We start from the raw sequence: 17,858 nt of genomic DNA, 5'->3' as shown, positions 1-17,858 counted from the left end.
AATATTATTACATTGCTTTGAGTAGCGAAGGATCGCGGTAGGACCTTGAGGACCAGCTAACAGCTCGCCTAAGCTGGAGTAGGTTTGCTCCTATGGATAAAATGCCTTTTTTCTCTTTGGTGACAAGGTTTCCTTTTTATTTATAAAAAAATAGTTTCTTAGATCTCGGCACATTCCGCTCTTCAAGTTACTGGTCCCTGCTATTTTGTGGAATTGACCCTGGTCCCATTGATTCAGCCCCCCACCCCCCCAGCCCCAGTTTTAACATACATCTAACAGCATCTTAAATATTTCTTTAAAAAGTTAAGGAGTTTCTCATGCAGATTCTGGGAGGGGAAAAAAGTGGTCTAGGCAAGTACAACAGAACCAAGATGACAGTATTAAAAAAATGCACCCATTTTGGTTATCCGGATTTAATCACGCCATTGGCAACAGAGAAGCTTTCAAAGGTGGTGCTTCTCATGGGGGGAAAAACTTTGTATAAAAAGAACACTAGCAAAAATAAACATGCTATGCACGTTGGTCTTGGAAAGGGGATAAAAAATAGTTTTGGTTGTACAGGAAGGAAAAAAAGCAGCACCATGTATGCCGAATACTGCCGGAAGACTCGTCTTTGGAAGTACCGTTTCCACCCACCTCACCCTACCTTCAAAAGGTTGCAAGAGCTGCATGGGGGGGGGGGCTGCAATTCCTCAGGGAGCACAGAAAATAAAGCACAGCCTGCGGTACTGGGCATGTAACAGAGCTTCCTGAGAATCAAAGCTTTCAAAAAAGAAAAAAATAAGAGGACAACTACACAGACAACAACAGTTAAGGCCCCGAAGATATGCATGAAAAGTGTGTGGATAAAGGCAGTTGAAGGAGAACAGCATGGTTTCCCTCGCAATGGGATGTGGGGGGGCCTGTATGGCTTCTCCCTCCCACCCCATGCCTGAATTATGCAGTGTCAAGTGATGCAAAGTCCTCTAAACTTGCAGAGCAGGCGATGCCCACCATAATTCTCCAACATCCACCCGTTTGCATCACTTGTGTACAGAATGCAAAATTCAGATCATCTTAGCCAGAACATGGAGGTGATGAGTCTTTTTTCTAAAATGAAAAATGCATAGAATACCCGCAGCTCTGGTTGCTGCCTTTGCAACAAATGAGGTTACAGCAAGTTCAATGAAAACTCAGCCAGTCACACGCATGGATCACCAGCCGCAAAATTAAAAACAAGGCTTGTTTAAGAAGACGGAAGAGCGAGATGTGTCACTATTAAGACCAACGCCAACCACCTCTGGCAGTCTGCCAAAGAACTGGGCATTTGGGGGAGCAACGGGCCAGTCGCTGTGCCGGCAGCCTGCTCTGGGAAGCCACTTCCCTGGGCACTTGAGTAGACAAACCCTTTTAATTCCTGGGAGGCTGAGTGGTTTGGTTGTTTAAGGCTTCCCTCCTGGAGAATTCTCAAGCATTTTCACCTTGCAAAGCAAAACAGAGAGTCCTTCTTTAAGAACACACACACACACGTCAGCAGTTCGTTAAGCCAACAGCATTTCAGTCTGGACACAGCTCATCTTGCAAGACACAGACTGGGGTGGGAGGGAGACGACCGGGTGCCTTGGTCTGCGGCCTGCTCTTAAACCCTCTTCATTCCTCGGCCCATCAGGCAGGCAAACACTGTCATGACCATCTTGGGTTTCACCTCTACCAGGTCTTCTGGGAGAGCGTAGACACGGGCTCCGATTCTTCTAGCCATGGACACAGCATACCTGTGTACAAAGCAAGGGGATAGTCAAAGCTTTCATATCTGGTTTTCCTGAGCAGTCAAAGCAAAAAAGAGACATGGCAACTATCTGGGCATGCTGGATCTGGGGCCCTGATTTAGAGCCCCAAGTATCTGTGTCTCGACTCTCAAAGCTGCAATTTAGGACAGGGCAAATGTCAGTGTGGGACATGACCCTGTATGCTCCAGGTCCAGTTAAGAATATAAGGACCCTGCTGGATCAGACCAAAGCTCCACCCCAGCCCACCATCCACCTTTCCAGAACAGCCAATGTGAGGTCACCTCCAGGCATGAGATGAAGCAACGTAGCCCTGCCCAGCTATTGCTCTCCAGCAGTAGGTACACTGCCATGGAACATGGAGGCTTCTTGTCACTGCCACAACTAGTAGGCACAGAGTGTGTCTCATGCCCTTTTAAAGCCATCCAAACCGGTGGTTGTCCTTGCATCTTGGGGAAGCGAAACTCCACAAATTAACTGTGCCATGGGCCAAGCATTCAGAATCCACTGTCCAAAAGAGAGACCTGGCTAAATCAGGCCACAAGGGTCCATCCAGGCCAGACCCCCACTACCCACAGTGTCTCACCAGGTGCCTCTGGAAAGCCCACAGGCTGGAGAGAAAGGCAGACTTAAGACACTTCACTGGGTCAGCTCAAATTCAACTTTGATAAAATGGGGGGAAAAACACACACCTCTCCACCACACTTCCTCGCTCCCTCCCTCCCCCCCCCCACGCAATATCAACAGAAGCAGGGAGGCTCACTTGGCATTGCTGTGTTTGTCTTCTTCTGAGAGATCTCCAGTCTTCACAAGGTCATAATTTATACAACCAGGTTGAATGGCATCAATTAAATCCACGACTGCCAAACTGCTGCTGATAGTCTTGTCCTAGAGGGAGAGATGGCCACACGTTAAAAAAAAAAATCCACCAAAGGAATGGAAGGGAGAACTGTACATTCACGCCCTCTAGTGCTGAACTAAGGAACATACATGCCTGTGCAAACTGGTGTCTCCTTCAGCCACATCTCACACAGGCGCTCAAACTACTTCTAGACCTTAGCCAGACTACTTGTGACAATGGCTCAAGAGATGAACGTCCACAGCTACATATGTGCAAAACTTCCTCTCTGTATGGCCCAATCCTATCCAAATTTCTAGCACTGGTGCAACCACAATTCAGTGCTGAGATTATTATTATTAACATTATTAACAGTATTTATATACCGCTTTTCAACTGAACGTTCACAAAGCGGTTTACAGAGAAAAATCAAACAACCAAATGGCTCCCTGTCCCAAAAGGGCTCACAATCTAAAAAGATGCAAAAAGAACCCCAGCAGACAGCCACTAGAAAAGACACTGCTGGGGTGAGGTGGGCCAGTTACTCTCCCCCTGCTAAAATGGAATAATCATCCCCTTACCTTGAGGAAGCCACCATGACTGCCTCCCCCACCACAGGTAGTAGTGCATGCCCCACTGGCACTGCTGCACCGGCACTGGAAAACTGGATAGGATTGGGCCCTATGTCATTTTACCCACATACTGTCTTTGGTTTTTCTGGAAATATAATTGTCATGACCCATGCTATGGTGCAGATTTTTTTTCCTGATTTTCCAAGGTTACTAGATGTACAGATACATTCAGAGGAGTTCAAAGACTTGTTCTATTAAGGGCCTGGTCAAAGGCTAGAGTGATGGTTTTCAGATGCATTCAGGGGTTTTTAATCAGAATTTCTCAGTGAGATCATGGTCAGGACAAATCAACTGTGAGTGGGCTGATCCATTCCAGACTGCACAACGGAGCGTTTTGTGCTAGAACTGCTCCAAGATAGACAGGCCAGTCCTCTCCCTTAAAATTGTAGCTATCCAACTGATCTGAGGTTGTTTTTGACCTTGTATGAAGGAGCATTCACTCATGCAAGGACCTTCCAGCCCTCTCCTCACAATCTGAAGCGGTGCGATACAAAGACAGGTGGAACTTGGCCTATACCATTAATGGGTTCTGGGACTTGGCAAACTGTTCACAGTAGAGGTGCCAATAGGGGACATGCTATTCCAAGAGAGAAAAGCCTTTGCCTGCTATCCAAATGTCGACAAATTCTTAGGCTGGCAACGTATGTGAGGCCACTATGAATGGTCACGGACACCTTCACTGCACAGATCCAGCATGCAGATTTGCAGGCATCTTTTAACAAGCATGATAGCTAGGAATCCAGCCCATACCCTTTAAAAGAGGAAGGGAAAAGGCTCACATGTCCTGACCTTAAAGCTCTGGATGGAACTCGATTTCCCGGCTTCCTGCAAAGTCCTGTTGACCCAGCTCACTATGATGTCATCATTCGCTTTCTGACCATCTCCAAGATCCGCAAGGATGTTCAGAGTGTGCCTGGGCAGGGAAAGGGGAGACGGTGATGCTTATCAGGCAAAAACAGGGAACAACTTTTGCAGGGAATAAAACTGCACAGTTTGAAGCTCAGCACTGAGGAGGTGGCAGCTCAAGAGCCAGAAAAAGGTACCTTCTCATCAGCTGCCACATCATGGCCAGGGTGAGCGTCTGGTTCCCATCATTGAGGTCTTGCCCACCGATGCCAACCAGGGAGAATTTGGCTGGGTGCTTCCCCAAGTCAACAGCGTAATTGCAGTTTTCTAGCTGGATACAGAGAAAAGGGGAATTGGGGGAAGAGAGAAATCAGTCAGATTTTGTGCTGTGAAAGGAGAATGCTTTCTATCGCACTGGTTCAAGCAGCTTGATGTCTGGGAGCCCAGAGGTTCCCTACAGCCCCAAATCTTCTCAACTGGAGATGAACCTGATGCACTGTCTACGACACTGTGGGTCCTTCCTGATTTTCCAAGGCTACTTAGATGTTCAGAAAACAGATTCAGAGGCGTTCAGTCTATCAAAGTTCTATCAAAGGCCTGGTTACAGATTACAGCCATGATTTTCAAATGTGTACAGGGAACTCTGGGGTTTTTCCATCAGGATTTCTCAGTGAGATCAGTAATCATGGATAAGCTACTCCCAGAAGGAAGCACAACAAGCATTGCATTGTGCAACGAAAGGAGAGCATTTGGGTGTTCTGAGCTGAGGGTGGGGCCACAGTTTCAGGCAGTCCCACCATGAGCTCCTATTCTGAAGCCTGCCTTAGGAACAGAATCCTTTGCTGTGCACAAAAGGGTTTCTCAGCAAACAAAAACCTAGCCTTGCTTTGGACAACACACCAAGCTATGATTTAGCATGAGAAGCACACGCACACATGAATGTCAAGTCCTGTGCACCAAGGGAGCAAACAAAGCTTCCATTTCTAGTTTGTTGTGTACTGCATTTTTTCTAATTTCATTCAAATTTGTTTGACAGCTGAGGTTGTAAATTAACTGTGGTTTGTACAAAGCCACAGTTTCCAGAGCTTGGATGAAAACAGGAAACTGCAGTTTATGCCAAGGGAGGAACAGAAGCTTTGAATATCACATGCTGATAACACTAAGCAATGGATTCGTGGTTCTTTAAGCATGAAATGGACCCCAGGCGTATCAAGGTTTCCAAGGGACAAGGAAATTTGAAAACCCTGGAAAGGAAAGCTAGTTGGCATCCTTCAGTCTCGGAAGACTATGGTATCATGCTCTGAATGGTGGTTCTGGAACAGAGTGTCCTCTCCAGTGCACGAAGCCTGGGTAAAGTAGGTATGGAGGATAGGCTGTTATCCATGCAGCAAATCCCCCCTCTCCACGTCACTGAAATGGTCCAATGGAAAGGCAGAAGCCAATACGGTTGGTTCCAGCGGTGTCACAGGAGTTGCCAGAACATGACTGTGTTCAGCCATGAACTGCCTCAGGGACTCCGGCTCCGGATTTTGCCTTGAGGTTGACTCCTGAAGCCTTTGAAAGGACACCCAACTATGTTTACCTTTTTCATGTTTGCACCCAATTTAGGGTATGGGGGCTTGTTGACTTTATTCCAGTCTACAGGGACTTTGATCTTTTCATAGAGCTGTAAAATCACTAGCGCATCTTGCAGGTCACTGAAAAACAGAGAGCCTCAATTAGCACTGCTGAGGATAAGTGTGTTTTGTTTTTGTTTTTTTTTGCTTTTCTTAAAAGCCAACAGGAAACTGGGTCAGTTTTCAGGATTTAGTAAGAACTGCCTTTCCAGCAAGCCAGTCTGACCAAGCGCAAAACTTACGCATAGAGGTGGTTCACGTGGGGGCTGACCCCCAGAGAATTCATCCAGTTGCGGAAGGTTCTCTCTTCTCGGGTCTCGCCTAAACAAGATGGGGGGGGGGGAGTGAAGAGGAACCTATTTTTACTTAAAAGGGATTTACATGTTGCACAAAACACTACTATTTATATACTCCGACAAAACATTCCAATAAACTTAACAACGTGCAACACAAAAATTGTTGATGTTTCTTATACAATTCAGAGACGCTGATTTAAACAGTAACCTTAGGTTTTTTGCAAAACTTTGTCATCTTAAATTTTAGTTTTTTAAAAATCCTATAGCCTAATGCATTGTAACGAGTATCATACAACTGCATAGATTTTAGAGTAGCATAAATATTGATGCCATGCCAAAAATAGAGGCATTTTTTCAAATCCTTGCACCAAAAATCAATAAAGAAACAACAAAATATTGAGATGAACACAAAAATGTTCCAAGTTTTGTTACACAGCATAATCTGTATTCAACACTTAGTCCAACGGGAGAGACTCTGGCTGACATCTCAGAGACAGACATGAAAACACCAGGCAAGTACGCTGGAGAGGGGGCTTACAAAGGAGGGAGGTTCCAGGTCCTCCCTCCAGGGTCAGGGTCAGGGGGCAACCACCAGAAAAGATCCTCTCCCTGTCAGTGGTCACCTGCCCCATTCCTGACGGAATGAGGTGTACAAAGGTGTCTTATGCAGCCAAGGACAGGGACACACTTGGCCCGGAACACAGTTCCCAGGCAAGGCGCCCAACCCAGCCCAGCCTGGAGGTGGATGCTGGGGGCCTTCTGCACTCACAGCAAAGGCTTGGCCCTGGAGCTGCAGGCCCGTCACCAACAAGCACCTGAACATGCTGTCCTTTCGGAGGGGAGGACAGGAGACGAGTCTCGCAGCCATTCGCCTGTGGACAGCCTGAGACAGGGCTGCACCCACCCACCCCCTCCCTCCCGCCATTCCCTGGCACCCTGCTCACCTTCCAGCAGCGTCCAGTCAATGTCCTGGTTCTCAGGCTTGGTGAGTGCTGGGTATTTGTTGAAGAGGTTGGCCACAAAGGCCAGGTTCAGCTTGGGGTTGCCGCTGACAACATCTGCAGGGGTCACAAACTGGCGGCAGCCCAACCGGTCGGCCTGCTGGAGCATGCACTCCGCCCGCTTCAGGTCGTCCTTCTCCTGTGGGCGGGGGGGGGGGCAGATACAGCATTGTCAGAGCCCAGAGCCACCTGAGCTGCTACCAGGACTCCAGGCCTGGCTTGGAGGGGACTTGCCTCCATTAGAGTACTGGGGGTGGGCAAGTGCTCCCGGGGTAGCATGCCTGCCAATAGAGATCTCCACGATGTCTAGAAGCAGGGCATTAGGACAGCAGCCTCATCCCAGGATAAGGATCAGGACCATCCTGACCATCCATCAGGATCAGAATCAGGATCATCTCAGGACCAGGATGCAGATCTCTTGTTATCTGGTGTGCTCCCTGGGGCATTTGGTGGGCCGCTGTGAGATACAGGAAGCTGGACTAGATGGGCCTATGGCCTGACCCAGGGGGGCTGTTCTTATGTTCTTAAGTACAATTCCCAGGAAGCCTTGCAGGTCTCTTGTTATCTGGTGTGCTCCCTGGGGCATTTGGCGGGCCGCTGTGAGATACAGGAAGCTGGACTAGATGGGCCTATGGCCTGACCCAGTGGGGCTGTTCTTATGATCTTAACTACAATTCCCAGGAAGCCTTGCAGGTCTCTTGTTATCTGGGGTGCTCCCTGGGGCATTTGGTGGGCCGCTGTGAGATACAGGAAGCTGGACTAGATGGGCCTATGGCCTGCTCCAGTGGGGCTGTTCTTATGTTCTTAACTACAATTCCCAGGAAGCCTTGCAGGTCTCTTGTTATCTGGTGTGCTCCCTGGGGCATTTGGTGGGCCGCTGTGAGATACAGGAAGCTGGACTAGATGGGCCTATGGCCTGACCCAGTGGGGCTGTTCTTATGATCTTAACTACAATTCCCAGGAAGCCTTGCAGGTCTTCTTATTGTCTGGTGTGCTCCCTGGGGCATTTGGTGGGCCGCTGTGAGATACAGGAAGCTGGACTAGATGGGCCTATGGCCTGACCCAGTGGGGCTGTTCTTATGATCTTAACTACAATTCCCAGGAAGCCTTGCAGGTCTCTTGTTATCTGGGGTGCTCCCTGGGGCATTTGGTGGGCCGCTGTGAGATACAGGAAGCTGGACTAGATGGGCCTATGGCCTGATCCAGTGGGGCTGTTCTTATGTTCTTAACTACAATTCCCAGGAAGCCTTGCAGGTCTCTTGTTACCTGGTGCGCTCCCTGGGGCATTTGGTGGGCCGCTGTGAGATACAGGAAGCTGGACTAGATGGGCCTATGGCCTGACCCAGTGGGGCTGTTCTTATGTTCTTAACTACAATTCCCAGGAAGCCTTGCAGGTCTTCTTGTTGTCTGGTGTGCTCCCTGGGGCATTTGGTGGGCCGCTGTGAGATACAGGAAGCTGGACTAGATGGGCCTATGGCCTGACCCAGTGGGGCTGTTCTTATGATCTTAACTACAATTCCCAGGAAGCCTTGCAGGTCTCTTGTTATCTGGGGTGCTCCCTGGGGCATTTGGTGGGCCGCTGTGAGATACAGGAAGCTGGACTAGATGGGCCTATGGCCTGATCCAGTGGGGCTGTTCTTATGTTCTTAACTACAATTCCCAGGAAGCCTTGCAGGTCTCTTGTTACCTGGTGCGCTCCCTGGGGCATTTGGTGGGCCGCTGTGAGATACAGGAAGCTGGACTAGATGGGCCTATGGCCTGATCCAGTGGGGCTGTTCTTATGTTCTTAACTACAATTCCCAGGAAGCCTTGCAGGTCTCTTGTTATCTGGTGTGCTCCCTGGGGCATTTGGTGGGCCGTTGTGAGATACAGGAAGCTGGACTAGGTGGGACTATGGCCTGATCCAGTGGGGCTGTTCTTATGTTCAGGGTTGCACCTCCAGCACCTGGCATACAGAGGTATTCTGCAGCAGAACATGGAGGTTCCAATGAGCCATCACGACTAGTAACCAGTGAGAGATCCCTTCCTCCTTGAATGCATCTAATCCTTTTTTACAGCTGACTTAGCTGAAGGCCATCATCAAATGTCATGGCATTAAATGCCATAAACCAATTTTGGCACTGTGTGAAGGAGCCCCTTCTCTCGTCTGCCTCAACTTTTAACGGTTTTCAAACAGTTCAGAGGAGCCAATTCCAGTCAGTGGGTTTCACTAGATGAACCATGTTCTTGCAGTATGAGAGGTCACCATTCCCAAATACCCCAGTTAGCACAAAGCACCAAGCTCCACTACTTCAGGGATTTTCAATCAGTGTGCTGTGGCACATTGGAGTGCTGCAAAAGATCCACAGGTGTGCCACAGGTGCAGCACAGGAGTTTGCAGCACAACAGCTAAAGCGATGAAAAACTCTTCTGGGTTCTGCAGCTGTTTCTAGGGCAACTGGCTGTAGTCACAAATTGCCCGGTGGAAGAAGAGGGGGCAGACAATTTGTGACTATGTCAGAAGGCCAGATGCAAGAGAGGGCACCAGGATGAGGTCTCTTGTTATCTGGTGTGCTCCCTGGGGCATTTGGTGGGGCCGCTGTGAGATCCAGGAAGCTGGACTAGATGGGCCTATGGCCTGATCCAGTGGGGCTGTTCTTATGTTCTTATGACTACAGACAATTGCCCTAGAAACAGAGCTGCAGAACCCAGAAAAGTCTCCTGGAAGCTGGAAGTGACATCACAAGAAGTGAAGACCATAGAGGTCACTGTGCCACGAGAAGAAAGTCGTTGAAAATTGCTGCACTGATTGATAGGTTCACAGCAGTTCAACAAAGATGCTACTTACATTGAAACCAGACATATTGGTGTCAATCTGCGGCTCTCCTTCCTTCTGCCCTTTGGGTGCAATCTGATTGAGGAGGTGGAAATAGGCCCTGGAGTCCTGGAGTGAATGAAGCAAGGAGGACAGACAAGTGACAACACTGACACAAGCGCAGTACTTTATTCCATTAAACTTAGTCAAACAGCTGATGTTTAAAAAATGCCAAGCCACAACTGTGGAAGAATTAATTGCTTCTGTACCTTGACAGAGTTACTGAAGTCAGTAAGCTTTGCAAAACCAAAAAATGCAAAAGCAAGGAAATGGGGAAGGCAGGCAAGCGAAAGGAGGAACAGCAGAAATCCGGGAAGCACAAAAAGAAGAAGAGAAGAGAATTACAGTCGGTTAGACATTTCATGGCTGTGTTTGAGGCAAAAGACGTCAGTATCATCGGTCAACACAACATGACCTCCCTTGCACACAAGGCAGCAAATACGTTAAAATGGGGGCTCTTGCCTGGCTCCACCACACAAATGTGTCTCTTTGAGTGCTGCAACAGAGTCCTTGGGGGTTTTCTAGGGCCCAGTTGAAACTCTCCAACAGTCCAAGTTAGCTACCAGTCCTACCTTTCCCCCATGTAAGGGGTTTTAGATGGGCAAATGAGAAGGGACAATGGGTGACACAGTTACAAGCCCCACAACACCTGGCTGGAAACAACATTCCAAGCTTGATGCCCTGTTTTGGTTTGGGGGAGGGTGCAAAACAGGTGGTGGGCCCAATTCAAGTTGGGCCCAGTTATCCAACTCAAAACAAAAGGGCCTGAATTGGAAAAGAGAGTTGGCATTTTGAGCACTTCCCTCTCAAATGCTCACTACAGCCCTACTTAAATCCTAGGCAATATACATTTATACCTTGCCTTCCCTGCAGACACCCCAACTTGCTATGATAACTGAGGCCAGCGAGACAGTGCTGTGTAGGGGTTAGGGCATCTGGGAAACTCTGGTTCAAATCCCTGCTCAGTCATGAAGCTCACTTGGACCAATCGCCACTCCTCAAACTGACCTACCCTGCAGGGCTGTTGGGAGGATAAAGCGGCAAGAATGGGAGCGAAGTCTGCATGCAATCCCAAACTCCTCAGAGGAAAGATGGGATAAAGATGCAGAACAGAATAAATAAAAAAGCCAGCTGTCCTAGACAGCAATGACTAAGCTAAGCCAGAAACTACCCACACAATTAGAAAGAGGAATACTAAATATCCTTTACTAAAGCTTATATGAGCCATCTACAGCCAGAGCTCTGTGTGTGCACAATGAGAATTCCAGCTTTCTTTTTCCAAAAGTCACAAAATATCAAGCGTCTCCAGACCTCACGCTTACTTGTCACTGGGCCACCAACAGCTGAATCTCCAAAGCCAGAGAGATGGTGGAATAAAATGCCTAGCGCCTGGGGAAGGGAATGCCCATTAGCTGCCCTTCCTTGCCCCTTGCTACGACTGAGATAGGCCTCTATTCCATTTTTCTCGATGCAGCATGCAACTCTTCTTTTTGAAATGAAGCACACACAGTCCTGTCCTCACCCTGCTCTGCAGCAAGATGCTTCCCAACTCAGGATTGTTTGTGGAGGATCAACACAGCCACCTGCAGTGGTACTGAGGGAACTTCAGGACCATGGGCTCCAATGCAAGCCAGAAGGCACAAAATAAAAGCCTGCACCTGCTCGCTGGCTGCCCAGCTCTGGATACTAACTAAGCTGCATGGAAGGTCATTCACCCAAACCTGCTCCTTGCCACTTTCCACTAGGACAATGCAAAACCACAAAATCAGAGGGCAATCCCCGGATGTGGCTGCAGGAGGGAATCTGCCTCCACAAGGTGGCGCCTCCAGAACCACAGTTTGCATACATGGTCTAGGTCTCGGGCTGGAAGACAGCCTGACCGGGGTTCTGCTCGGCAAAGGGATGGGCAATGAAGCCCATGCAACCAGACTGCAAACACATCAAAGGCAACTCCTTGGCAGGGGACCCAGAGTGGCACATAGAAGCATCAGAGTATGTTGGAGCATTAGTGCACAAGGTAGACTACGTCTCTAGCTTCCTTCAGTGTATGCTGTTAGCTTATTTCGGCACAGAATAAATCCAGCCTTCCCGCCTTCCACAACACCACACGTCTCACAATACCTTGATCTCCGAGCTGAAGTTGTTGATCTTGTGCCACCCTGCATTCTCCAGGTGGAAGTTGGCCCACCTCAAGAGCAGCTCTTCTGGGGACAATTTCATCAAGTCCTCCAGCGTCTCCCCCTCTCTAAGCAGAGCAGCCAACGCTGAAAGCAGGGAAAAAAGTGCAAACAGACATGAAGATGTTCGTTACACATTTCAGTCCTGTCAATCTGATGGGACACCTTTTTTAAAATCTCAGGCCTCCTCTCAAAAAATACCGCAATGGGCGAGGGAGGAGTCTTTACAGTTCTCAACTCTGGTCTACTCCCTGGTGTAAGTCCTCTTAAAAAATCACAAATGAGTACTTTCTGGTGAAACCAACAATAGATGCATTCTAGCTATTCTATCTAATAAGAACATACCTAGACTAGTGTTTCCCAAACTGTGGGTCAGGCCCTACCAATGGGTCACGACCTGATTGTTGGTGGGTCAGGAAAATGACAAGCTGAGAGCTGAGAAGGAAAATTTATTGAGCCCCATGGAAAGTGAAACTAAGCCACACGTGCATGTTTACTTCTGAGTAGGCAAGCGTGCCTCGGTTCATTTTGAAGGGCAGGCTGAAAGGAATGTGATGCCACCAGAAAGGTCCCAATCCAATGAATGCAAGCCCCAAAATCTCTTGAGAAGGAAGTGCCCCCCCCCAACAAGCTGATAAGGAAAATGTATTGAGCCCTGCGGAACATGAAACTGAGCCACACATGCACATTTACCTCACGAGTAAGTGAACATGCGTGGGCTCCTTTTGAAGGCCCAGGCAAAGGGGAATGCAAAAGCACCAGGATGGTCTTGATCAGATGAACATGAAGCTCAAACACACACTCTAGAATGTGCCCCCCCACCATAGTAGAAAGGATAAAAACAGAGGCTTTAGCAGCTAATAAGGTGAAACCCTTTTTTTATGTCTCATAAAGTTAGAAGGGCCCAATCAAGTGCAATTTTAAAAAGCGGGTCCCAGTGCTAAAAAGTTTGGGAACTACCAATCTAGTCGTGTAAGCTGTTCTACGTTCTTTGTACGGCTTCCGGATGAACTCAAGTTCAGTCAACACACACAGACCCACACCCAGGTTCCGTGACCTGCTGCAAAGCACTTTCCTTTCTCCACCCATCCATTAAACTTTTTCCCGCTGTTTCTTCAAAGAGCCGAGTTTTTTATCCTTGTCACCAACCCTTTCAGGTGCCATTGAAGCTGCCTTGAAGGCTTTGGGGCCGAGTGGACATCTGAAAGTGGGCTGTGTGAGAACTGCTGGTTCATCTGGTGCAGCATCTCCTGGCCTGACTAGAAGGGTCTCAGAAGGGGTCTTCCCTACCATCCAGTCATGGAGAGCCCCTTGTGTAACTGGAGATGCTGCCAGGCCCAAACTGGGGGCCTTCTGCGGGCAAAGTAGGTTGCTCGCCATTCTCAGTCCAGGGCGCTGTAGCGCTCTGGTTCTCTCCCCCGTGCACCACCCTTACAAAAGCCATGAGTGCAGCTCCACAAATGAACAGCACAAGCAGCGTGGCAGGCTGGACGGGAAGTGCTCAAGGTCGGCTCACCTTCGTTCCTGCTCAGCTCTATGTCTGCAAACAAGCCAATCTTGATGATCTGCCACAGCAGGCCCAGGACCAGGTGGGGCTTCCCTTCCCTCAGGTCCTCTGCGCCGATGTTCACCACGTGGCATCCGATAGCCGAGGCTGAGTTCAGGGCCAGGTTGAGGTTTTCCTGCAGAGACAGAGGGGCTCGGTTAAGAGGGTGTCATGTGGGGAACTCCCGACTTGGAACCTGCCTCTTGGCCAGTGGCCTGGCTCCCTCTTCTGCTGACTGGATACGTGGCACACTTATGGACCACGCACCAAAATGACCAGGAATCCTTCCCCTCTCAAAATGAGCAATCTCTGAAATTGGGTGGATTGCTGAAGCTCAGAAATACCAGACAACTTTGATGCTTCAGTCTTTGGGGGAATGCATGTTCCAGTCTGAGTGTGCAACTTGGCACTAAAACCCCACAATGTTCTCCCAAAATCAGTGGCCAGACTTGAGCCAGATTCCGGCCTGCAGAAGAGGGAACCAGGAGACGGCAAAATGGACCATGCCACTCCAGACTCCAGACAGGGGCATCAAGGTCGAATGCTCCTGTATACATGAGCAGCTCAACTACAAGTAATTGATGCTGGGAGAGTGCAGCATTCCCTCCCCCAAACACCCCCCCCCCAAAGAAAGTCACCCCAGGTGCTGTTTGAATTTTCATCAGGACCACGGCATAAGGAAGGGGGAGAATAGAGTTAACTCCTCCTGCACACCTAATTCGGCCATTTCCAGAAAAGATACTTGCAGAACACAACACAAAATGGAAAATGTGTTTAATGTAATGCTTAGGATAGCCCACAGCAAATCCCCTCTCAAAGTTGGGTCCCAAACCAATTGTCCACGTCAATAAGCTTCACAGGAAGCTGGAGTCAGCTGCATATCAGTTTCCTGCACTTTGCTTTATGTTTACAGATCACTGCCCCTTTAAAGTGAGGCTCAATCGAAGACAAGGAGGACAGTACAAAAGTCCCTTTAATAACTGATAGCATACAAAACTCGTCTCTCTCAGAGCAATTTCCTGGGATCAATGAACAAATCCCAGTGTTATTTTAAGCCTCTGGAAAGAGGAGAGGAAGAGCAGATTGCCTCACCTGAATGATGAATGGGGTCAGCTTCTTCTTGTTGATGGCTCTTTCATCAATTGTGTCGGGAACAGAAAGGTTGATCATCTTACTGGGGGGGAAAATGAAGAAGAGTGTTCCAGAGGGAGGCTAAACAAGGTTCCTGGTAACAGTTTGCACTCCTGCCCCTTCTCCTGAAGGAACATGCATTCCCCACCATATTTTAAAACTAACTAAGACCTATTATTGGACTTTCACCACTAGGGTCAATGCAAGACATCTAGGTTCTACTGTGGCAGGCCAGAAGCACGTCCTCAGGACCGTTTAGTGGGAAATGAAATCAAACGTCAACCACAAGACATGCAAATGGCTGCATTTGGTGCAGAGGATATATACTGAAATGTCACATACTATTTTAAACTAGTGAAGGTGACATGGATTGCATCTTTATCCGGCCCTATTTTAATCTGATAAGCAGTTCAATTTTTTAAAAAAATCCTGAACACAACTGCAATCTAAATAAACCAACAGGCAAAGATAAGAAAGCAACAGCACAGAAACATCAATCCATCTAAGGGCAGAAGAAGGACAATCCATTAATTTTCAAGTCAACCAAAAGAAAAAATATTTTGCCCATTTGCAGAAAACGAGCAGTGGGTGAGCTGCAGGAACATCACCTGTGCAGATCTCCACCACACTGGGGCCGCTTTGGAGAAGCCCACACTCCTAGGGGAGGCCAGAACAGCCCCTACCCCCCCCATGACTGAATTTGGAGCATAAAAACATGAAGTGAAGGGGAGCTCAGCGCACGGTGAGGTTTCCTTGTAAAATGGTTTGCAGAAATCCACTATGAAGCACCTTATGATCAATTTTGTGCAGCAATAATTCCAGACCTCTTTCTCCTCCCCAGTTACAGCCATAACCTGGCCAGAACAAAGACCTCTCTCTCCACTCACCAGAGCACAATCCCATCCCCCACAGCTTTGAAGAGATCATCTGTATTTGGGTTCATTGGAATAACATGCTTGCAGTCGGGGTCATTTTCTAAGGCTTTGTTTATCCAGTTCACAAAGGCGTATTTTTCTTCCTCTAAAAGAAAAGAGAGACTGTAAGTAAGCCATTTGCAACCTTTTTCAGCTCACGGCACACTGACAAGGCACTAAAATGGTCAGGGCACACTACCAGGTTTTTTACTTACATTGAATTACTACATTACAATTAATTTTTAATTAATATAAGTCACACAATTAAATCATGACAATTAAAGAAATGCACAAGAAGCTTGGAGAGGGAAGTATATGTTGTTCCTGGAAAGGCGGAAAAATGTTTTGAAGAAGGGTGATCCACTTGTTATCACAATGTTATGCCAGAAAGTGTTGGCAAAGAGATGTCAGACTGAGCACATAGAGGAGAAATGTGGGGTGAGGGGAAATGATTGAAACAAGTACAGGATTTAACTGGGGGTGTGGGGGAGAGAGAGAGAGAGAGAGAGAGAGAGAGAGAGAGAGAATGTGAGGCAAGTGATTCTGGACCTTTGGAACGCAGGGACAAGCAAGGGCAGGGACTGTAAGAGAGGTGTTCATCTCATAAACTGCAATTATGAGATTGGGGGGAACGTGCCTGTCGGAGGGAGCAGGGTGGGGGAGAAGAGGAGAGAGAAGTGCCAATTGCCTGCTCGTGTATTTGAGAAAAAAAGTGTGACCAAAAGCCCAATCCTATACCAAAACCTACCACTCCCAGAGCTCAGCACAGCATCAAGCACCAGACCACCTTGGGACAGTCTCCCCCCAGCACCACTTGAGAATGAAAGGTACAGAGGGGGCAACTGCATGGGATTTAGAGTCTTTGGGAGCCTGCCACAAGCTGGGAACTGGCAGTTTAAACACAGCTGGGACCCAAGAATGCAAAAGCCCTTTTTGGATCAAATCAAGGTGGATCCACCAAGCACGGCATCCAACTTCCCACAGTGGCCATACGGACACCTCCAGGAGTCAGCAACTGTTGCTCAGAGGTAGACTGCCCCTGAACTTGGAGGTTCCATCCAGCCATCATGTCAAGATTTGGGCTGCAGGATTATGCACACTTTCTGGGAAGCGTGTCCCACGGAACTTTGTAGGACTTCCTTAAGAATAAGTATGCAAAGGAGTAGGATGTGACTGTACCATACAGACTGCAGAACAGGCAGGGGACTATCTAATGTTTCAGATCTGATACAGGGACTGTTCTGCACACCCTGAGCTTTGCAAGTCCCTGGAGTACCTGAGTAGGAGTGCTGGGTGCCTTCGCTGGAGAGCTCCGACGTCCCACCGATGGCACAAATCCCTTCTTTTCTGTTGATGGCTTTCCTGAAGGTTTTCGCGATGTCGCTGCTTTTCACCTCTTGAAAGATCTACAAGCAGAAAACACACTGTGGGTCTAGCACTGGAGATGGATCTGAGTAAATGGTGAGAATGTGTGTTTTCCAAAATGGGGTTCCAGCCATTTCTGAGTCATCTGGAGGTGGGTGCTGAGGTTTGCCACCTCAGAAGCACAACGACTACTCACGTAAACAAATTCCTCGAAACTGATCTTCCCATCTTTGTTCTTGTCCCCATCGATCATGAGCTTCTGAATGATCTCCCTCACTCTGTATCCAGGGAGAGGCAGGTTGGCTTCCTTGAAGAGCTCATGCAACTCGTAGTCACAGATAAATCCATTGCTGTTGAGATCTTCCATGTGGAAGGCGGAAACAGAGAGAGGAAAGCACAGAACACTGAGACTCGCCCAGTATTGCCCTGGCAACACTGCCCTCTCCAACTTGATGATCCCAATAGGTCCACACCACCTTCCCACCCTCAAAGGCCAGCAATCATCTCCTTCCAAACCAATGCCACGTTTGCCAATCCAGCAGCCTCAGAGTTCCAATCTTGGTGCCACTTTAGGATGAGGATCAAACTTCACCATCACCCGTTTTATTCCACTGGCTCCCCTCAGGTAGCTCAGACCGAGGCACTGCAAACCCTGTTCAGGTTGCAGGCTCATGCTCAAGAGCACACGCCGGAGAGCTTTCCAGATCCAGTCACCAAGCCAACTTCCACTTGAGACAGTCCCCCTTCTCTTTCACGTCAACTCTCATCCGAGCGCAGACCTCTCTCAACCTCACTCTCAGTGCAGTCCCACCTCTTAGGCCTTGCAGCTCCCCTCACAGTTTCATATGCCCTCCTCCACTACAGATGAACTGCCTTATA

At 48.4% G+C, this 17,858-nt stretch overlaps 1 protein-coding gene across 2 annotated transcripts in view; it reads right to left on the bottom strand.

Moving 5' to 3' along the window:
• Window positions 1-1,499: 1,499 nt before the first annotated feature.
• The window catches only part of PLS3 (plastin 3), a 50,063-nt gene continuing 33,704 nt past the window's right edge, over window positions 1,500-17,858 (bottom strand). For both annotated transcript variants that reach the window (XM_066640266.1, XM_066640267.1), the window contains exons 4-17: window positions 17,176-17,339; window positions 16,891-17,020; window positions 15,588-15,720; window positions 14,662-14,743; window positions 13,540-13,705; window positions 11,968-12,110; window positions 9,820-9,915; window positions 6,936-7,131; window positions 5,938-6,016; window positions 5,662-5,776; window positions 4,273-4,410; window positions 4,023-4,142; window positions 2,527-2,651; window positions 1,500-1,751 (exon numbers count right to left, since the gene is read on the bottom strand). In XM_066640266.1, coding sequence (XP_066496363.1) covers window positions 1,619-1,751; window positions 2,527-2,651; window positions 4,023-4,142; window positions 4,273-4,410; window positions 5,662-5,776; window positions 5,938-6,016; window positions 6,936-7,131; window positions 9,820-9,915; window positions 11,968-12,110; window positions 13,540-13,705; window positions 14,662-14,743; window positions 15,588-15,720; window positions 16,891-17,020; window positions 17,176-17,339 — 1,820 coding nt within the window. In that variant the 3' untranslated portion in view covers window positions 1,500-1,618. The remainder of the gene's footprint in view (window positions 1,752-2,526; window positions 2,652-4,022; window positions 4,143-4,272; window positions 4,411-5,661; window positions 5,777-5,937; window positions 6,017-6,935; window positions 7,132-9,819; window positions 9,916-11,967; window positions 12,111-13,539; window positions 13,706-14,661; window positions 14,744-15,587; window positions 15,721-16,890; window positions 17,021-17,175; window positions 17,340-17,858) is intronic.

The sequence above is a fragment of the Tiliqua scincoides genome, chromosome 12 (assembly GCF_035046505.1).
Source record: "Tiliqua scincoides isolate rTilSci1 chromosome 12, rTilSci1.hap2, whole genome shotgun sequence".
In the NCBI taxonomy this organism is placed as follows: domain Eukaryota; kingdom Metazoa; phylum Chordata; class Lepidosauria; order Squamata; family Scincidae; genus Tiliqua; species Tiliqua scincoides.
Note: the sequence above shows the minus strand (reverse complement) of the source record. Positions and strands in the feature narration are given on the sequence as shown.